Genomic DNA, 22,384 nt, shown 5'->3' with positions numbered 1-22,384 from the left:
AGGCAGTGGGAGGGAAGSAGTGCTTTGGCCCATTGGGACTGTGAGGGAGGAGGGAGAGAGCACACCAGTACCCATTTCTGGACATGGTGTTGACAGAGATTGACAGTGTTTGACGATTTTTCAGGAAATGCTTTTATCACAGTAGTGCTTTAGTTGCTTACAGTAGATTTTGAAAGGTTGTACAGAATCACAGGTTAATTTTACTTTAGCGTTTGTTTAACTTCTGTTGCTGTTTTTGGCTATCTGACAAGATTCTGCCAATCAGTTTCTGTCTTTCTAGTTTGTGCGTTGCAATGTGTGCAGATCTTGCCACCTATGCTCTTCCTTTCTTTTTACCTTTGATTTTAGAAAAGGCTTTGAAGAGAGTAATTTATATAGATAGAAAGAAACTGCCAGGTAAGTTTTGTGCAGGGTACATGTATTTTCATGTTACTCATTGAAAATATGTGAATAAGAGATATCAAATAAGCATTATCTGTGAGTCTGCAGAAAATGTTTTGGCTGAAGTAGCGTGGCTCTAGACATGTCACAGTGTTTTAGCAATGCCTAAAAGAAGGGAAAGGAAAGAAAAACAGAAAAAGGGACCAGTCCCTTTGAAATGCAGACTAGAAAGATTCATTGATGGAAGTGAGCATTGGGGTAGCAGATACACACATCAGAATTACTGCATCCACGTGAGGGATGGGAGGAGCTGCACTCCCTGTGCTCCCAGGAGCAGGTAAACCTGCTTTGATCAAGTCTTGAATTAAAACTTCTCCTGCCTGTCYGTGTTCATCAGTGCATAGATTCTGAACAGCAGCCTTCCCAACTGTCTGCTTATTGCCATAAGGTGGAAAGTAATTCATCATTCTCTAGAATTTGTGCATTATTTCAGTCTTGTAGAGGTTTGGTAGTAATCAATTTTTTGTCACCCAGTAAWGAATTTTGCTAATGAACTCTGTACTGCGGTCTCCGACTGTTTGGAGAGACTGTATTTTCACCAGGCATGTAGTTTCAGAATTATTTTTTTCAGGGGCAAAGATAAAATTATGGTTCCAGAATCATTGCAGTACTCTGGAGAAAACACCAATTACTTTCCTCACAGGATATGAAGGCTTACATCTTGATTGTAGCTGCAACATCTTATCAGGAGAGATCAGAAACAGACTGAAAATTTCAATTGTACTCAGTACTATTAGTAAAGCAATACTGATGGAATGAGACATAAATCTTCTGCTCATGTCCAGTGCAAATGCTGGAGATTTCAAATTAGATGTGTTTATTTGCTAGAGGGTTGAACATTGAAATTTGGCTTTTAACTAATTCAAATCAATTGACTCATGATGTTCATATAATTTAAAACCACATTATTTAAACCAATTTAAAAAAGATAAATGGATTTATTTTTGGAAATAAAAGTTGTTTAACTAAAAGACATTCTTTGACACGGAGGAAAACAATCTAAAAATCAAAACTGATGGAAGCAAAAATATTAAAAGTTCTGTTCAGTGTTGGCAAACAGTGTCKGTTTCAGCTGATAAAAACTATACTTAAAAACTGCCTGCCCATTTTTTATGGATAGAAACACAACTTGAGTAGGTCTTTGCTAGTGCAGTGGACTACAGGTGGATGTCTCAACATCATTTGTTGCCTCAAACCAGGTAGTAAATTATGAGATTTGCAGAAACTAGGTTCTGCAGCACTCGTCTGCCATAATATAAGATTTTTTAGCAAGCTGCAGAGTTGTGCAATGATTTATGTGTGTGTAGGCATAAACACATAGCAGATTTTATTGGACAGAGGCTTTTGCCTTTTATATCCAACTTACCTGTAAGAGGAATCACAGTTCACGGTTAATGTTTATCTGCAGTTGTCAGTGGGGTTGTACACAGTCTTGAGGAAAACTTCAGGATAATTTAGGAGAATGTCTACTGAAGAAAACTTCTGGATAATTTAGGAAAAACAGTCTGCCTGTTTTGAAAAAGAGCTTTTCCTAATCTGTGATGTATCTTTCTTTACAATTATTTTTTTTTAAAAGCTAGTCCTTGATAATTCCTTTTAGAGTAGATAGCAGTCAATTGATAAACTCCAGTGGGATGCGTTTGTCCCTAAATAGTGTAAGGATTTGTTTTCTGCAGAGGATATCCCCACTCGGTGAAGCAACAGACTCATTTCTGTGCCTGGGAGTTTGYGCTGCGTGCTCTGCTTTAGGATCTCCTCCTGCAGCCTGTGGCAGGTGCCTGCTGGGCTTGCTCCCAAGCACAGATGCTGTTGGACACCCCCAAATCTGGTGTCACCTTTGTAAAGCTCAGAGTTCTGGTGTAAATGGTCAAGTTCTGCCTGGTACCCGGCTTTGCAGCTCTCCTGAACTGCCTGGTTTCTTAGGATGTGCAGCATTATTCCAACATTCACAGCAGCTCCTGTTCTCTTCAGTAAAGTGGATGTGTTAGTTAAAGAGAAAGTTTATTTAAATAACTAATGCATTTGAGAAATGCAGGCACCATTGAAACAGTAAAAAAAGCAAAATAGATATTTTTTACAGCAAGTGTGCAAATTTTAATTTGAAATCCATAATTATCTTACCAGTGTTTGCTTGAAGGCAGAGTTGGCAGAATATTAAAATGTCACACAGTTTGAAAAGCAGCACATAGCTGCTTGTAYTTCAGGCTGTGTACAACAGGAAACTGTAAAACATATTCATGGCATATAAAATGTTTAGGAATCTACTGCAGCAGCATAGTTTAAATAAGATCTTACGTTGTTATTAAATAGAAAAGCAAGGAACAGTACAACAAAAAGTAATCAAATCTTTACCTTTCCTGCTAGAAATAATAAAGTTTAGTTGAGGAAAAAAATTATAAATGTTAAATAGATGCTAGCATGAGTGCCGCACTAAAATACAGATTATAAAATGATTTAATAAAACTTCAGATGTTTTTGAGGAATTGCATACTTCCTCTGTTGAAGTGAGAATTAAAATATAACAGACATATGCATAAGATAGGGAAATTTCTTCATGCAAATAGTATAGTCGTCTTAATTCATAATTTAAGAATGCCTATCAAGAGGAGGAGGAGGCAACTGTATACATCGGGGGATATTCTGTATAACTGAACGCTCAGCTTTATTTCAGCCTCTGATTGAAACACATGAAATGCTCATTTTTATATAGGTAGCTATAGTTTGAAATTTATATACTGTGTACAGTAGAATGTGGGCATACTAATTAGTGATTCCATATCCATTCTGAGTGAAAGAGCAAAAAACATGATACTGAGCAATTGGACTGTGCTATCAGTAGCRTTGGTTAAACTACACAGAGTGATAATATGGAAATAAACCTCATMAATCCCACTGTGTAGAAGAGGGATAAAGGTACTCATTTATTTCTTACCCTGAATCAATTCTTAGTAACCACACAGTAATTATTAAAATGGCCATTATTATAAGTCCAAAATGAGAGTAATTGCAGAGGTGTGGTGTAAAGCTAAGAAAGGAGATGTTAATCTGAACCGAAGAGTTTAAATAGGGAATTATGATATCCTTGGCTTTCTGTAGTGTAGCTGTCAGGCTCGGGCAGCTCGCTGGTCAATAGTGACATTCTGTGTGTCAGTGAACAGAGTCTCCTGATRCCTTAACCTGCAGTTCACACATTACTGAAGCTCCAACTGTCGAACATTCAAGTCCCTTGGTACTGCTGCAGCTTCCAGACTCTCCTGACTGGCTCATGTTTCATTCTTTGGCAATTTGCCCTAATGATATCCCTCAGGAGCTTTCAGACCCTCTTCTTTTCCATATTTAATCGTGTTATATTAATCTGAGTGCTGAGCAAACTGGGCTGCACAAATTGTAATTGTCTGTGATTTCTGCTGCAATGGTCTTATAACTGCTTTTTTTTTCATTTTTAATGTAAAAATACATGTACAAAACTGCAGTGTAATTTTTATTTACAAGTCTAAATGTCCTAGACAGCCAGGATGTGAACACTTTAACTGCTGATCTGTTCCACAAAGAAGGTTTTTTTTCTCCTGTAAAATCCATAATGTTTTAGCATTTACTGTATCGGCAGGATTTACATTTTATTTTTAGCTCTTTGTTTTGTTTCTGTGAAAGTTCATGTCTAATAAATAGTGCTATTATCAAGTTAAAGCCAGGTAGTAATTTTGTTGTGATACAAAACATTAGGACAGCCTTATCTTTTCCATAAGCTTGGTAACTTCTATGTGGGGCATTCTCTTGTTTTTTTTTTTTACCTTTTTTTATGAGGTTTGTAGKGCTGTATGTGATGGATCTAGGCTACCTTATTTTGAACACAATTGTGATTTTTTTCCTCATTGTGTTGTAACTCTGTGCCTGTATAATAAAGGAACTAAATTTGAGAGACTCCCTGATAACAAAGATAGATCAAATTTGAATTCTTTGCGTATTGATCATAGTGATCATTTTGTTCATTTGTGGAATGAACTTAGCCCCATTTCTAATAAATTCTGTAGTTATTTGTTTGTCCATTGGGGGGKTACAGTGGTGGTTGTGGTGGTTTTTTGTTTGTTTTAGAAAATCAGAGATGTCAACTTTGAGTGGTAAGCAATTTGTAACACCTCCCTTCCTGGTGAAGGAGTCCTTCATTTTCCGTGATGTTCGTGCCAGGCTTGGACATTTCTGCTTTGGGAAGGGWCTTCTGGGAAATTGTAATAAAGCTGTTTTTCTGTCACAGGGAATATTCACATATTCACTTCAGATTTTTTTTTTTTAAGATGGTTTGAAAATCAAGATAGTGACACAAAGAAGAGTTAATCCTGCTTCTGAGTTTAGTGCTGGTCTGTGGTTTCATGCAGCTTCAAATCAATTCCAGTTAAAAATAGCAGAAATGGGGACCCGAAAACTCCCCTGCGTCTTTCCCACTCAGTGGAGCTGAGTGAAACTGGRGTTTGCTTTAGTCCTGTGTGTTCATGGCAGAACTCACGTTTGACCATGACTGCATTAMGTAATTCATGATTGTTTGCCTTTCTCCAAGGGAATAGCTGARCAGGGAGGGCTAACTTGACCTGTTAGCCTGACTTCTTGCAGATGTTGTGCTTGTATACAGAGCAATTTTCAAAATTACATAATAGGTGGTTGGGGAGGTTGAGATTCTTGCATGTCTAAAAGTCATTTTAAGATTTTGTATTTTCTTTTTATTCATGGTTTTTTTTGTTGCCAATTCTGTGTGTGTATTTTTATTTTTAGTTAACTGCTTGTGTTCATGCGTCAGCTGCATTGTTATATCCAATGTATTGGCAACATATTTACATCCCAGTGCTTCCTCCACATCTTCTGGACTACTGCTGGTAAGACAGCTAACCTGTTATCCCCATTTCTGAGATCCTTACCTGTCTTAAAATTCTGAGTAAAACTTTATTTTAATAAATTCTGATGAATTAAAAATTCTGATGAAAACTCTAACTTTTTCTTGTGACTGAACATACAGCATCCAGCTTGTGAAAGCACTTAGGCCAATGCTTAAATGATGACTTGAATAGAGATATACCAGCATGCCTTGATATGATGTTTGAATTGGTACCTTGAATTACAGTGCTGATTACTATCCATGCAGCATTTAGAATCATGTTGRTAATAACTGTTTCTGTTTTATTGGGAAGAGAATTCATTCAATAATTTAATGCAGCCATGTTACAGTTTACTTTTACTTGGCTTTTGTTTTAAGTTGAAATAAATGATACTTATAGAAGCATTCAGWAAAAAAACCTAATCATTTTTTCCAGAATCAGATGTTAGTAGTCATCAGTGATTTARTATTTGTATTTTAACTCAGCCAGACTCAGGATTCCATCCAGTGCCTTCCCAAAAGAGCTGAAAAACTCCTTTTGGGACTCCAAAATTTTTATAATAAGAATTCTGCTTCTCCTGATGTGTTTCTGTTCACATGACAGACTTTGTGGTTTTGGCATATTTTTTAGTTGAACAAGAATTACTTTTTGATTCACTTCTGATCCTTCAAGGGGATGATGTTTCCACATGCCTGTGTTTCACTGTTTCAGGCTAAGAGACCTACTTGCTTTTATTCAGARTAGTGGCAGAGGTAGTAAATGAGAGTTTCCATTAAAGCATTTAAAAGGAATATCCATCTCTAGAGATTTTCACTTTACCTAGACCCTCTGGGTCTGTTACAGAAAAATGAACCATTTCAAGCTGTTTTAGAGACTGGGAATTATTATCATTATTACATAGAAAAACTGAGGCCCAGCCAGATGCTTACCAACCTAAATGTATGGTTTCTTGATAGYAATAAATTGTGCTTATATGTTTGCCGGGCTTTCTGTTGTTGGTTTTGGTTTGGTTTTCCCCTCTCCTTGAATCTGTGAATATATTGCTGTTCCACTGAACTCCATCCAGTCTACTGAACTTCTGTTTTCAAACAAATTCTCACTATGTTTCCTTAAGTCTCTGATAGTTTTCCTGAAGTTCACAGTATTTACCATTTTTATATATGGTATATATTTTTTTTATATATGGTATATATTTTTTCTGTGGTAGTTCTTACAATTCACTTGTGTATTATTTGTTGTTTAAAAAACCTTGAATGTTCTTCTCCAACTCCTCCCTTTACTTACAACTACAGCTAAGCCTTTCATCTTTAATGATAGTTTTCTTTTGAGGAAACTCTGTCCTAATTGTTTCTCCTTCTGCCTTTGATAAAATGCACCAATATGGGGTAGAACTTGGATGTATTTGTTTAGTTTTTGTATTGCTTGAGCTTTCTGCCAGAAGCTTTGTAATTTTTCARATGATCCATAAATGCTGTTCTCAGAAGGCAGATCAACACCTTTATTCAAGCTGTACCCTGTAGAGTGCATCCTGAATACTGGAAGATTTTTTTTTAGTTCCCCTTCTAAGCACAGATAATGTTTCCAGAAATAATAATGTTAGATGCTGTACACAGCTCCATGTGATGATGATAATAGTTGGGATTTTAGGTCACTGTGGCATGACCTGAGAATTTTTTTTACTCATTAAAAAGAAGCATGGAGTTTCTTAAACTTGTAAAATTCATTTATAACCCTTTTTCACAGTAGTACAATAGTGTGGAAAGAAAAGTTTCCCTGTTTTAAAGATGTTCAGATGGAAACATGAAATACATGAAAGGAAATGCACAATTGATTAATTTATCACAGTAACTGTAATTCAAACCTTTTGACTCAGATTTTCATGCATTTACATTYCTCTTTCTGATTGTCTGAATGGTTCTTTTGTGAGACTGGTTGGAAAAGTATAATAAAAACACATAAATTACTTAGCTTTCCTCATGTTCTGGTGTATTAACAGTAAATAAATGTGCTCCTCATAGGTATACAATACATCAAATTAAAAAACCTTGATGAATTCTTAAGGCCTGACCTAATTTACAGTCCAACAGGATCGTGCCAATTTCAAATCAATAAAAGAACTTAGGTATTACTTTGTATACTTCCATTTTTATGCAATTTTGATATTAAAGCAAAAAATATTTGATATAAAAGCAAAGTTTGTTTTTACGGAAGTGCCATTTTTCCTTTTAGCTCAACATGCATTTTCTTACCTAAAAATTTCATYGTCAGTTTTACTTGGACTTGTTGGGATGTCTCCTTGTTGTTGTTCTGAAGTGACATTCAGATATCTGGAGTAAGGGAATATCAGTTTGATAATTTTATTCATTCCAAGATAGTAAGGCTTTTTTAAAACAAAAATAAAATACATCTTAATCAATTTAAATATAAGCCCCAATTCTGTAACTTCTTCTTGAGTATTAATTGTACAACATATTTTGAGAGAAATCCACTTTTCTTTTTGTGCTAGTTGGATTAAATATCTTAATAATACCATAAAGATAAAGGATGCAATTCTATGGGGATTAAAATTTGATAAATTACACAAAGTGCTTAGCTGATACATCTTGTGAGCTTGAAAAAGAAAAAATGTATCTTTGAGCAAAACAGGGCTAYGTTTAAAATTATTTCAGTTCTTCCACTTGCCTTTTAAATTTAAAAATCTGTTCATTTCTCTCTGTTAATGTTGCCTGATTTACGGGCTGGATTTAGCCCTAATGCTGCTGAAGTAGCCCAAAGCAGAGGGTCAGGATGGACTGCAATGCCCTCGGACTGTGCAGACCATGGGTGCCAAGGTCCAGTGTGTGAACACAGTGGCTCTCTATTGACTCAGGAGCGTTTTCTACCCCCACGGAGCGTTATCTCAGCCTTGAATGCTGTTATGGGAGCTCCAGTGTGAGAACTCTGAGCAATCATCCAAAAATGGACAGGGAATACGTTTCTGTTTCTAAAAGATAGCSTAATATTGGTGTGTGAAAGTAATATTCATTGTAGCTGCAGAGAAAAAAAGCATGGCTCAGTTAATAAAAAATTGAGTTTTATGTTATTATGTTATGAAAAATTGATTTGTACATTTAAGGAAGTAAAAAGAGACTTGCACTCAACTGAGTGGGAGGCTGGCTTTCAGGAAAACTACAAAAAAAGAAGTTCGAGCACTGATATAGTAATTATATTTGAATAAAATTAATGTTTGTAAAGGAGAAAGCTAATTTCATCAGATTTCTGTGTAATATCTTGSCAAACGAAATCACTGGTATTAGAATGTATGAGAGTTTTGTCTGTGGATGATAAAGCATCTGTTACATGGATGTTCTGTTAAGAATGTAATGCATTTATAAAACTCAAGTTACAATTGCAATAGGTCTTTATGAGATTTGGTCTCTTCTGAATTAGGATATACATATGCCTGGTTTTGTGAGAATGGGACGATTATTTTCCAATTAACTTACATGTTTTGCATAACATAGTAATTATTTTGGGCAATGATACCACAGATTGATATTTTTGGTGAAAACATGCATAAGCAAGAGAAAAACTGTATAGCAGCTCCCAGTAGTATCGTAGTAAGCAATTTCATGTACATGTTACAGTCCTCTGCTGTGAAGATTTCAGCAGTAATAAAATTCACTTTTTGCTGAAAATGATCAAATTGACTTTCCATACCCACAGTTTTTATTTCATCCATTTTCAAGATGTGCTTTGTACCTTTTTTTCTGTTAACTTCAAAATKGAAATGATGTAGCTGTTGCTTTGTTCTGTAGAGAAAAGAGCTACATGCTACCCTTTTTAATGACAGTTATTAATGGAGCAAATCATCAGCCATCTTCAGTCAGCACAGGCGTAGTGAAGCTGCTGGAACAGCGTTGATGTACAAGAAAACAAGTGTGCATAAAATCCATACATGATGTAGCACTTGTTTTCACTGTAGTTTCTCCTGTTCACATGATTTGTAACACTCAGATATCCTGATATGAGGAACCTGAGGATCTGTTTTGCTGCATATTCCACAGCAGAATCTTCAATTACATGTTAGTCCTAATCATTCTTATTGGCTTGATTAAATATGTTAAATAGTATGGAGAATTCTTAAAATTATAGAGGAGTTCACAATTCTTTAAATCCTCTCTGGATATGTATGTGTGTCTGCTCTGGAGTGACACTCATTTACCACTCCATGTAATTTGTGTTTAGTTCACAGAGACATGAGGATTAGCCTGGATGAAGTCATGAGAAGTGCTAAAATTTGTCAGTATTGGGCTAAGGAAAAGATGAGTGGGAAAATAGGGGCCTCTTTCCCTTTTTGGAAGCCCCATTGCCTAGAAGCCTTAAGCCATGACAGTTTGTAGTTTCAGCAAACCTGTGTTTTGATAGCATAAACGTGATGAAATCTTCTTTGGACCTTGCACAGGCTGGGTTTTTGGTTTKGTTTGGTTGGTTTTGTTTGTTGGTTTTTGTTCAGATTTTTTTTTGCATTGATCCTCTCCTGTGGGACATTGTTAATGAGAGCAATTGGCCAATCCATAGGGTGTACAGATTTTTCTAAAATGGACTGTAGTCATAGGCAGGTGAGAATTGCTTCTTGTGGTCCCAGAGGTGGGACCAAGGRGATGAGACTGAGTGAGCTGATGCAGTGAAGCCTTTCCCCATCCTCAGGAAGTYGATTGCCAGGCAGTCAGTGCCAGTGGCTCAGATCCGTGATTAAATTACTGCCATGAGAGAAATTATTGTGTGTGAGTTTGTATAACTTTGTATAACCCATCTTGCCTTCCATTAATTTTCCAGAGATTGTTTGTATTTAGTTTTTTTTCTCTCTGTGGTTRTTAGTGATTCATTTCCCACTGGGTTGTCTAAACTAGCCTGTCTTTGCTGTTTTCTCTGGAGTGAATATTGTCAGAAATCTCACAATACCCAAAAGTGGGTGGTATTCTTGGAGGTGTTTTTCCTTCAGCTGGACTGAGTGTACTCTTGGTCAGATGTTACCAGAACAGAAGATTGTAGGAAACCATKATAAATTAGCCTGACTAATTGAGTTTCTTGCTTGCATGCTGCAGGAGGTCTTGCTGCAGTGGCTTTGTGTGGATATTTGTTTTATTTGGAGAATATAGTTCCTTGTCTCATGCAAATGGAAAAGCAGAAGTTTATTATCTTGAGTTAAATGGGATATTATACAGCTTCCMAAGGCTTGCCAAGGAAGGGTTTCAGCAGTACATTCAGAACCAAAACTGGTGTTAATGGTGTTTGTGTTGCAGCGTGGTGCTGGTAACTGTGACCATGTTCTCCTCAATGGTGTTTTAAAACCAGACCATTTTGGGAACCTCTTCTGGCTTAGCTTCGTGTGGTCAGTTATAGGAACTGGGTCTGGATGACAAGCTGTGGGGCCTTCTTGCTCATGCCTCACAGTTTGGAGCAGTGTGCTTTATTTTGTGGTCATCTTAACTACAGAGTAAATAACATTTTCCTTGTCTAGTAAAAATTCCTGYGTTCATTTAATACTGTCTTAAACAGTGACAGCTTACTAGTGTCTTATGTGCCAAGATTTAAAATACTCCATTAATGTTGTTGTAGTTAGTGCTTAAAACTTGATCTTTTCCACTCTTTCTCTTCAGTGCACCGATGCCTTATCTAATTGGCGTCCACTTAAGCTTGATAGAGGTAAGTTTACTATACCCTTCAGTATGCTGAGAAGTGTGAGKTGYGTGTACYATACAAAAAWTTTAATSGAAATGCTTCAGAAAAAATCCCTGYATTTTAGCAYGCAGAATTACAAAATTYAAGCTTCATATGCTTTACTAAGTAAAAAATGTCTCTCCTTGAAATCTTATTTTTGAACTGTTTTATGGAGACACACAGCTCTACGTCATTATTTTTTTCTTTGTCGATTTAATAGCTCAGTGATAGCTATGTTTCCGCCTTTTAGTGCTTTAGCAACAGTTTTTCGCAATGAGAACAGGTAAAATTTACTTTGGAGTCACTGTCACTCAGATTTCAGCATTCTTGTGATTTCCCAGATAATTTATGTTCCTCCATCCCATAACATTCATAACTATTCATTTAGAAATTAGTATTTTTTGCCAAAAAAACCAAGAGGCAACTTTTGAAGATTTGAACATAAAGAAACACAGTAGAGCTCACCTGAGTGGTAAGAAATGGCTGGGCATTAAATGGTTTTGCCTTTTTCCATAACCACGTGTTACACCATTGAGCCTACATGTGCCATCTGATTATCATGTAGAGTAGGTAATTGATTTGGKAACATTATTTGATTTACACTTCTGCTAAAGCAGTTTCTAAGGATCAATTCACATCTGCTAAGTTGATGGGGTGGGTTCTTCCCTTGTCKGAGCCACCAGTGCTTTTGTTTTTCAAAAAAAAGGCCTTTTGCATCATCTATACTTCTTACCTGCAGGCAGAGCCCTCTGAGCTCCCAAATCAGGTTTGTGTGACCTGTATCCATCCATCCTTATATGTTAACTTGGAATTTTTTTCTTACTCAATAAGGAAATAATGGAACAGAAAGATTTGCCTGGAAAAAGACATCACTGGGTTCCTTCTGGAATTATTTCCTGGACCACATTATATATTATTGWAGGACCATATAGAAGAGAGTTCTGTCCCTTTTTCTTGAAAGGAACAAATAGTTTAATTCATAGCTGCTAACCAAGGACACTGATAAAATATGTTTTATGTTTTATCCATTCTTCTGTAGTAATAGTAGGTGTCAAATGCCTAGTACTTACATAAATCTGCAAATGATTGTGTTTTTTTTCTGGTTTTCATCTGATTATATGATTAACATCCTATCTGATTTTCACAAATAGTAGAAAAAGAAATGTTGTTGTAAGATATATATAGTTCCAATATGTTTAATCCAATGTATTTAATTGTGTTCTGTGTAAATTTTGGGTTTCAGAAATTCATTTCAGAGATTATTAATATAAGCTTAGTGMTTGAAGAATAAGAAGTCTTTTTAGAAGCTACTCTGAATGCTGTGTCTAATTCACAAATCCTACATCTAAAGCTCCAACTGTTGTTTTTGCATTAGTGTTCTTTGTGTAAAATCATCATTTGTAATTTAGCACATTATAATAAAAATGTACTTCTGGAGGACACCATAGTAAATTGTTTTTCCAGTATGTTTTTTTTTTCTTCTTAACAGAGAGTGAAAAATAGATCACTGGAGGATGTGGTTTTGCTAAATGTTGACACAAACACTCTAGAAACCCCTTTTAATGACCTGAACAACCTACCTGGTGAAGTGGTGAGTCTCAGACATTTCATTCTTTCTTTCTTATATAGGTGCTTGAATTACTGGTAGTGATTTTTGCCTCATTTTGCTAACTGCTGTGAAAGGAATAAGGGGGTGAAAAGCACCTAGTGCAGACCCCTATATCTGAGATTTTTACCTTTTTGACAGTTGAGGAGMTGTTGAATGGAACATCATATTCCTTATTGTAAAAGTAGGATCATAATTATAAAGCTAGCTGCATTCATTAGGCAGAGCTGCTTTAAACGCAAGAGTCTCTTCATCTCATCTTAATCATTATATTACAAAGTAGGCATTTCTGTCTGCCTAGTGGCATGTCTTGCAAAAGAACGAGAGTTTTTGAAGGCAAAAAGAAGAAGGGGGCCAATTATCGGCTTCTGCTTCCCTGCCACCTGCCAGCGCTTTCCTTTTAATTAATGATCTGATGGCACTGGTCAATATAATAAGAAATGCTTGTACAGTTGGGGTCAGAAAATTCAGGCTTTGATCTTCTTCAACTTTGTGAAACATTTATTTGTTTTCTCTAAATTATTTCAGTTTTATTTTAATCTCTTCTATCCTGCTGAGGGCTGCRTGAATGAAAACCTATACTGTTTGTCATTTGCTTTGGCAGAGCAAAGACTGCTTACTTAGAATTCTATTTGTAAATTAAACTGCAAACCCAGTTTGTCATAAAAGACATCTGATCCTTTTGAAATGACGAAAGCTGTCTTTTGTCTGTAAAGGATGATAAATTAAGTGCCAGTTCTTTCTGGACTTTGATCTTGCAGAGGGTGCCCCCCCGCTTTTTTTTTGCCTTTTTTTTTTTTTTTTTGCCTATAGGGGAACATACTCTGTATATCATTTTAAATAGTCACAACATTCCACTTATCTTGTTTTTCCTAATAGAGCTCTAAAAGAATATAATTTTAAACCACTGTTTTCATTATTTGATTAAAGATGCACAAGCWATCACAAATAGTTGTCAAGACAAAAAAAATTATATCAGAATGTGAAATAAAAGAGTTACATTTTCTGAATTCGTGAATCATATAAAATCCCTGTTGTTATCAAAGGAAAATTCTATGGTGTCATACTGTGTTTTTTTGTTATTGTTAGTAATTTGTATATATTTAGTACATTTGGAGTCAAACTCACTCCTGATGATTATATTCATTACTGTCCCTTTGATTTTAATGATGTTAAAATCTAGAGTTTTTATGGATCGTCTGGTCAACCTTTCTTTTGACTCAGCATCAACTATAGTTCAGAAATGTAAATGGCTATAAAAATTATTGTGGTGTTCTGTTTACACCAGTATATGTATTACATTGGTATATTTTGTGATCTTTTGTGATTTACATAGGTGTACATATGTGCRCAAACATATGTACTCTATCATTTGAGAATAAAACAAGTAAATAGAGAGTAATTTTTGGGTGTGTCAGTAATTTCAACTGAGAGACTTCYACTGAGGGAATAAGGTTGTTGTTATAATGTCATGAAGGTCTGTATGCCAAAAAATAGCAGAATAGGGAATTGAGAGTTAGGCATCATATTCCATGGGATACTGGAGTTGTCCTTCAAAGAGTCCAAATGCATCTTTGTGCAATAAGAGGCACTTGTCATGTATTTTACAGGTGCATATCAAAATGTTCTCTAAATAAGTAGGCTAGGAAATAAGGATACAGATCTTCATATTGTATTTCCTCCCAGAATATATGCATGTTATTAACCCTAAATCTTAATGTAGGTTATCCAAGTGTACAGACTACAGACTAGACTGAAAATTTTGTTCCATATCTGATACAGAACAAAAAAGAATAGCTATGCTCTATGCAAAATATACTTGCAGAATTTGAGGATTTTGTACTGAAGCCTTTAATTTGAATAATCCCATCTCTTATTTCACTTCAATCTGTAAGGCATTTTAATGAAACATTTTAATGGAATGCATATACCATTATAGGCAGAAAACCTGGAAACAAAAGGCACAGACAAAAGGCACAGGTCTCTGTTTTGCTCATAAGGTGACAAAATGCTTGTCCTCCCTTTGCATTCATGAGAGGGAGGGCAGCTGCTGACATCTGGGGAAAAAGTATAAAACATAGGACTGTAGAGTCAAAATGATGAGTTAGACTTAAAACATTAAAGGGAATGTCAAAGATACATGTGTGAAGCATTTTAGCTTTATATAGAGAAACCTCATAGGCTTACATACAGAAGTAGTAAAACTTCTGATGAAAAAATATAATGAATACCTCTGAAAGACGTTAAAATAGAATGAAAAACTGAAAATATAAAAAGAGCTGTAGTYTTTCTATCCCTTTCAAAAATTGATTCCAGGTTGGTTAACAGCCTAACCAAAAAAAAAAGCAGTATTTTCAGAGTCTTCTAAAACTGTTTCTTGTGTCCAAAGGAAACAGAGTAATTGTTTTACCAATAAGCCTGATGATGTCCTCACAGTGTAGGTATTTAACAGTTTACCCTGTATATATGCTCTGACTGTGAATTTTTTCATGATAAATTTAAGATTGAAAGAAACATTATTCTATGGCAYTGTCTMATAAACTGTATAATAAATTAACTGAGATTTAAAGGCATTTTTAAATCATTCACTTAAGCATTTAAATTATAGGTACAGGCTAGATGACTTTCTATGCATGTGAACTCTATTATTCTGTCAGACTGACCAGTGGTCTTGACTGTTCAAAGGTCAGTGGTCACAGTTGTCCTGAATTACCAGTCCTTTTTTCATGAGGACCCTCTGCTGCGTTGCATGCTGTAATCTTCTTAATGGCTTCATTCCAATATTCACACATAATATTTTAGATTTATTGACTGTTAGAAATACTACCATGCCAGTAGCAGTTCCGCTACTCCTAAGGTATTTAAAATTGGAAGAATAAATCAGAGCAAGACTTTCAGGAATCCTTTGTTTTCTTAGAAGGGGGAAAGCCCCTCTTTTTTCGCTCTTCTGACAAGAAAGCTTGTTTTTAAATTTCATCATTTCACTGTGAATTTGTCTATTATTTTTTAATTTAAAAAAAGCAAAGAGCTACTTCTATGGGAGTAAATTTCSTAATATAGTAATCCTGACATCACCACTTTAATAATGTAAGACATGAGAAGAACATTCRTGACCATAGAATGAAATTTTTAAATGTTGGGCCTGACCCTGCAATACCTGCTTGCACTTAACTTTGCTCAGATGTGAACAAACAGCTCCCAGAATTGACTGCATCACTTTTAGCAACCACATCTTATTGACTTAGAATGTAGACTGAGCAGAACTGTTATAAATATGATCTTCTGAAAACAACAGACCTTATAGATTTTTAGCTTCTTCTGTGGTTGTTAAATATTGTCAACTGCAAAAGCTGTAGAGCTGTTGAAAGATGTGTAGTCTTTGTAGTGCCTGGTACCTACACACTGTGATGCAGTACAGAATCTAAACTGGGGTTTGGAGTTTTGGTTTTGAGATTCCTAAAGTCAGATGATTTTAACACCATAAATTTGGCATATGAACATTGCTGTTCGAACAGTAACATTTGARAAGTAGGCTGTAATTCATGTAGGAAATTGGTTACTTTATACAGCAATTACAGGGAGTGCAAATTATTTCTGAAAATATGATTAATGGTATTACAAAGAAATTAAGGTCACCRTATAACAGTGCAATTAAAAAGATTTTTTGTAAAATATAAATACTGTGATATAAATATAAATATAGTGTGATTTACTATGTTTTTTCCATCAGATAATAGCCAAAAATATTGCTAATAAATTTTAGAAACTCAGAGCAGTCAGCAGTGTTTGCAGTGTTATGAGGCAACTGTTTATTGTGAACAAATTCTTAGAGTTGAGATTCTGTTGAACCTCGGTATAGTTTTAGAAGCTAAAATGTGAAATCAAAAAGTAACAACTAGTTTTGAAAACATTTACCTTTAAGTAGTTGTTTTTGCCTAAATGAGTATTTGTGACCAAATGTTGGAGGGTTTCCTGAGATGCCTAAACCCTCTGTAGATAATAATCAAATAATCAAATACATAGAAGCCCTTTACTAGCAATATTGACTTAGGWAATGTCAGACTCTAGTTTGTTTTGAGGTTTTTGTTTTGTTTCTTTTCTCTGCAATCTTCTCTCACTTTCTTGTTTTTGAGAGTGGGCTTCTACTTACTTTTCATAGTGTCGTCGTCTGATGGGGAACAGCAAAAAATAGTTTAAAACATAAAAACTGTTGCTGATACTAGAGAAATATCTGGATATATTTTTTTTAGAGATCTAGTAGTCATTTGAAACTCAGTGCATGGTTGGTTCTATATTTCTCAGACAACAAACATACAAACCTAATGCTTCTATATGTTTTAAGTTACATAGCCCTTTGAGTTTTTGCAGGAACGAAGGCTTTGATTAGTAGCTATGTGATCTTATTAACTTATTTTTAAATTTTGTGTAATTCTTCTACTCACATGGATATTGAACAGATATTAGTCCYGTTTTCTTTCTATCAGATATTTTTATTCTAGGACTTCTAGAAWGGACTCATGGCAACCATTTAAATAAAGAATCCTTTTTGTTTCAATGACCAACACAGTATRTTTCTACATTTTAGATACACTTAATTACATATCGGTCTCATGACTTTCTATATCTCTGAAAACTTTTGTATTGATTTAAGCCTTGTTGAAGCTCTGATTGCTCTTCACTGGCAGTGTTTAGCAGCCCAATGAAGTCAGCTTCCTATGAGAAGCTGTTGCTAGGAGAAGATAAAAACAGTTTGCTTCTAGTGTAAATTAATAATACMATTTCTGCAGAAGATCACCAGTGTCTTTCAGAAATAAATTTTAACAGCATTCTAACCCCTGCAGTTTGTTTGCAGTGCTTTTTTTTTTAATTTTGTGAAAGGCTATTTCTGCAAAAGAGATGCAAAGAAAGAAGTTTGGTATTGTTAATCATCTAGGTAGATAGATTAAAATATATATGAGAAAAAGACTTTGACACAGATGCTGCTTGCTGTTTTTTGGCTTGGTGCCAGAATTGTGTAATATYTAAAACTAATTTAAGTGCTGTTAATGATGTCATCCAAAGGGGTCTCACATTTCYTTGGTTTGAGGTGCCTGGATCTAAGCAATCCCAATCCTGCTGTGTACCAAGTCCTTCTAAGGAGTTCAGTGCACCCAGTCTCTTTCCTGTACCTACCATAAACTGACTGTAGGAACTGTTTCATCACTCTATCTTTGATTAAAATATGGAACTGGGAGAGTTTGGCATCAGCCTGCTCAAGTGTGGATGGGCTGAGCCCTGAGTAAGCACTGTGCTCTGCTTGCTGCCTCAGCTTGGAGGAGCCAGGGCAGGTCCCAAGAGCCCTTCAAGCTGCAGCCAGGGCTCGGGTGGGGTCAGCAGGAAAATCAGGGCTGTGGCTCACATGATCTCTGCAGGCTTTGTCTTACCTGGTTCTTCTGCAGAGTGATCTGATGGAGCTCTTCCTGCCTTGAGGCAATGCCTCCTAAGACAAGCAGCTGCTGGAGGAGCTTTCTTTGAACTCCAGCATTGCCTTTCTGAGGCTCAAACTCCCACCAGGATAGCAACACAAAAATGGGCATCTGTCTGGAGAATTTGGAGAACCTATCTCCAAACTGCCAGCCCACTGGCATGTTCTTAWTACTGCTGAGCTAATAATGCACCAAGATGGCAGTGAAGCAGAGGATTAATTGTTTTCTGTTGTTCTATTTAATACATTTATGCCTAAAGCATCCTGTTAATTGAGCTTAGGACAGGGTGCATAGAGCCTGCAARAATTGAGAAAAATTAGAAAATACCTTTTTCTTTCACATTGCCCAGTTGGTCATGTAATCCTGCTCTGCATTATCTTTACCTGCTTTCTTCTCTAACCCTGCCATAATTTCCCCAAAATCATAAGATATCATTTAGAACAAAGTAGATTAAAAAGAATGTAGGGAATTTCCTAGCTTTTCCCTCCCTTACATTTAGAAGATGCTTTGCCTGTCATGACAGAGACAAAATTTTAATGTTGACAGTTCTTTTTTTTTTTACTCCATGTTATTGCTTTTATTTTAGTCAAACTGTGCTACTGTCTATGGGCAGATCTTTGTATGCAWTTATTTTCCTCACAATGAAATAAACCTTTTTTATTTTACAACTATAAAATAATCATAAAATACAGAGCAACAAAACACCAACCCAAACCTCAAAACCAAGACGTGCATTTATTTTTTCAACCTTGAACTTCTTAACCGGTTTTTGTACTTGGACTTGTACTTTTTTTTTTTTCCTTTTGAGGTGTAAGGCAGAAACGTAAATGAGCCTTGGTGTGTGCTTTCCATGGGCTAAACGAATCAGGCTCRAAACTTTTATCTAGATCTGGGGAGCTTGGATATAAATTGAAAAGATCACAGCTGTGGGGAAAAGACCTATACTGTAAAGGCCTTTCTGCATAGATTATGAACATCATAACTCAATAATTTTTTTTTTCAAAACTATAGCTATAATTGGACCCAATGGGGGTCTCTCTCTTTGATCAGATCACAGTAACTGTGACTTTACAYTGGAAAATGTCACTACTGTGAAGGTTTATCACCTGTAGAGCTGGTCTTTTCTCTGATGCCATGTTCAGTTCTCATTAGCATTATTCAAAGTTTAGTTGTTAATTAGGTTGACACTTCAATTACAATCATCATCTACAAGAGCAGTCAGGACTGCTTGCATAAAGAAACAAAAAGATACTCATTCTTGCATGTATTTCCAAAAGAATGAAAGCTGTTTTGGTGATGCATTTCTATTTATAAAATTCTGTTTAAAGAGTAACTCCAAGTGTTACTTCATTCAGGGACATAAATAATGCTCTTTTGGGTATGTTGCAATACAGAGGGATGTAGAAATATGTATTCTATGTAACTAGAATTGACTTATTTTCTAGSTGTCCCTCCTGATGAAAATTAGGAGAGTATAGACTATATCTGTGTATAATTCCACGTATCTTGTAAGAATTCCAGAATTAYAGGATTTTCCTCCAAAGTATGCCCCAGTAAGGGTTATTTAAATTAAAATTTCTCCCCCTTTTTTTTTCTCTCTAATTCTGTCTAACCAGTGGTTGTTACTTGCCAAGTAAAAAAAAGACAAACCTCCTTAAAAAAACGTTAACCACTATAATATATAAAAAAATACAGAATGGTCTTTTTTTTCTTTCTTTTTTTTTTCTTCTAAATGGCAGGCACTTACTAATTATAGTTTTTATTTTCTTCCCTATCACATGTTTTATTTTCAAGGACAATTCCAGAGCCAATGTAACACTGAATTTACAAAAACTTTTCTCAACTATGTGACTGTGGTAGCAGGTACTCCCATGATGCATGAGAAGTTATGTAAGAGAGTAATTTGACCTAAGATAAGTGATAACTMCCTAACACTGAATAGTGAGGGGCCATTAAGAGTCCTTAAAAATAGACCTTCATAGCGTAAATAAAACAGACCAAACTGTCTGCATTCAAACAAGTAAATACATGTTATGATGGAAAAAAAGTCTGCAAAAAAATGACTCACAAGCATTTTACTGTAAAATAATTAAGCTTATTTATGTCAAGAGGCCTTGGGAAAAAAAAAAAAAAAAAAGAGAGCACAAACCAATCTGCATTAGCACTCTACCATCATCCCCTGCCTTCATTTCAATTAACAGACCAGCAGGTGCTCTTTGCAGTTAAAAAGATAAGCTATCAAGGAGGAGGATGAATTTTTGGCTGACCTATAGACACATTGGTTTGCCTGCTGATTGGGTTCATACCTCGCTGGACCAATTTCTGAGGTGTTAATTTAACTGTTCCACTGTGTCATGCAGGTCTCGGCCTTGAAAAATAAACTGAAAAAGCAGTCGACAGCTACGGGCGACGGAGTGGCCAAGGCCTTCCTTCGGGCACAGGCAGCACTCTTCGGATCCTACCGAGATGCACTGAGATACAAACCAGTAAGATGGCTCCTTTGTCGCTTTTATTTCCTTACTTTATAAGAGTGTGGTCTCATTCTTTCAAGGAAAGTATGAAATGTTTTGTCCCAGTCTGGAACAGTCTGTTTTAGATCTTGCTCTGTGCTGAGGAATTGGAAGATACCACCATCTCTCGACTGTGGGTTGTACTGAAAAATGAATGTTCATCCAAAATTAGCTATTCTCTTATTTGTATTAGTTTAATAATTCATTTACAATAAAATTAACTTGTATTAATAAAGTTGCTTACACACAGCTCACCTGGTTTAACATGAAGGGTCTGTGCCTTTCAGACTCCATCATTTTTYCAGGGATTTTGCTGTGTTTGAGGGCAGAAGCTTATTTCCTAGCAGAAGCCAAATATGAGTCAAACATGCGTCTCTCCTGTTATACACTTATCTTGATTACACTTAGAAGATAGGAGAAATTAAAATCCTTTTAATCTCATAAGAACCTCAAGATTTGTATTTCTGACATTGTGTTGTTAATCAGTTGAATAATGTTTTATGGGCTTTCATAATTTCTGGTTAATTAGGGTGGCACATATTGAGCTTGTTGGCGATAAAATAATTTATCAGAAAAAATGTAGAGATTAATTTCATCTATCAGTCCAGATTATTTTCCCTGTAAACTACTGGTAGTAGTGGATTTGATCAAATGCATTGAGGTGACATTGGCTGAATTGGATTGTGAGGATACAAGGATTCAGATAATATGGATATTTGACAGGAGAAAATCTTCCTCACTTGAGGAGTCAGGTTTGTAAGGCTTGTGGGTGTYTGGGGCACGGATGGGTGTTTGTTTGGGATGAGTAGGGTCATGTATTCCGTTGTTGGGTAAGGACCTATGGTGTTCCTTGATGGAAATAGATTGGATAGTCATTAGTTCCAGATGAGGCCTTTTACTGGAGGGAACTTTATTTTACACTTTGGCACTCGGGTCTTCCTTCTGCCCAAGCGGTTTCTCTTCCAGGTAGTCTTTTGTGCCATGAGCATTTAGCACACCAGCTGTCTGTGCCATCACCTGAATGTGATTCGTTCCTTAGTCTCAAGGTGAGGACACCAGTCCATGCCAGCCCATGGCAGCTTGCAGTGAGGGCTGTTCAGTCAAAAAGTGTCTCAGTCTACACTGGCTATGTGCAAACAGAAGGATGCCAGTCTGGTTGATGTCCTTAGCTCTGTGCTGACCAGAAATAAGCTTCAGTCAGTCCTTTGTTTTGGTAACTGTGGAACTGAGYGTGCAGGTTCTTTAGCATCCTGGTTAGCATCTCTTTTAAAATGAGCTCTCCTTTTAACTGATTCCCATTTCATTTCTCTTTAGCTGTTGGCATGTCTGAGATCTCCATTTGCACTGTGCATCATTTCAACTGGCAAACATTTGTCAAAGCGACCTTTGAAGTCTTTCTGCATTATTTTCTTTTGCAGATTTATCTTTTTTTGGCTCCACTGATTGCATATAAGAGAAGATATTTATGAAACCATTGTGGTCTGATTATTTTTTTTAAAGACACGCTATTTCAGAATATCTTAGCAGGCAGAAGTCTGCTGGCAAATACTAGCATATCTTGGATTGGTATCAACTTGTCCAAAGACAAAGCATATTTTAAAACAAATAAAACCCCCTTGTAACTGTTTTTTGAGCTGTGTTCACATAATCTTAACTGGTTCAGTATTTTACAGTACTTTTGTTGTGAAAGAATGATTGAATTCACTCTGGATTAGTAGAAATTAGGAGGAATTTCTGCTTGATTATTCAGCCCATTCTGCATTTACCTTTTCCTTTTTGAACTGGAAAGCTGAA

General features: G+C 35.9%; 1 protein-coding gene across 1 annotated transcript in view; it reads left to right on the top strand.

The window, feature by feature from the left end:
• DENND1B (DENN domain containing 1B) overlaps window positions 1-22,384 on the top strand; it is a 149,245-nt gene that overhangs the window by 85,953 nt on the left and 40,908 nt on the right. The window contains exons 11-14 of the mRNA XM_057364223.1: window positions 5,206-5,306; window positions 10,949-10,994; window positions 12,499-12,600; window positions 20,441-20,566. Coding sequence (XP_057220206.1) covers window positions 5,206-5,306; window positions 10,949-10,994; window positions 12,499-12,600; window positions 20,441-20,566 — 375 coding nt within the window. The remainder of the gene's footprint in view (window positions 1-5,205; window positions 5,307-10,948; window positions 10,995-12,498; window positions 12,601-20,440; window positions 20,567-22,384) is intronic.

Source organism: Malurus melanocephalus, unplaced genomic scaffold (genome assembly GCF_030028575.1).
Source record: "Malurus melanocephalus ecotype Western Australia unplaced genomic scaffold, MMel_1.1 scaffold_37, whole genome shotgun sequence".
Classification (NCBI taxonomy): domain Eukaryota; kingdom Metazoa; phylum Chordata; class Aves; order Passeriformes; family Maluridae; genus Malurus; species Malurus melanocephalus.
This window is presented reverse-complemented; position numbering and strand designations above follow the sequence as displayed.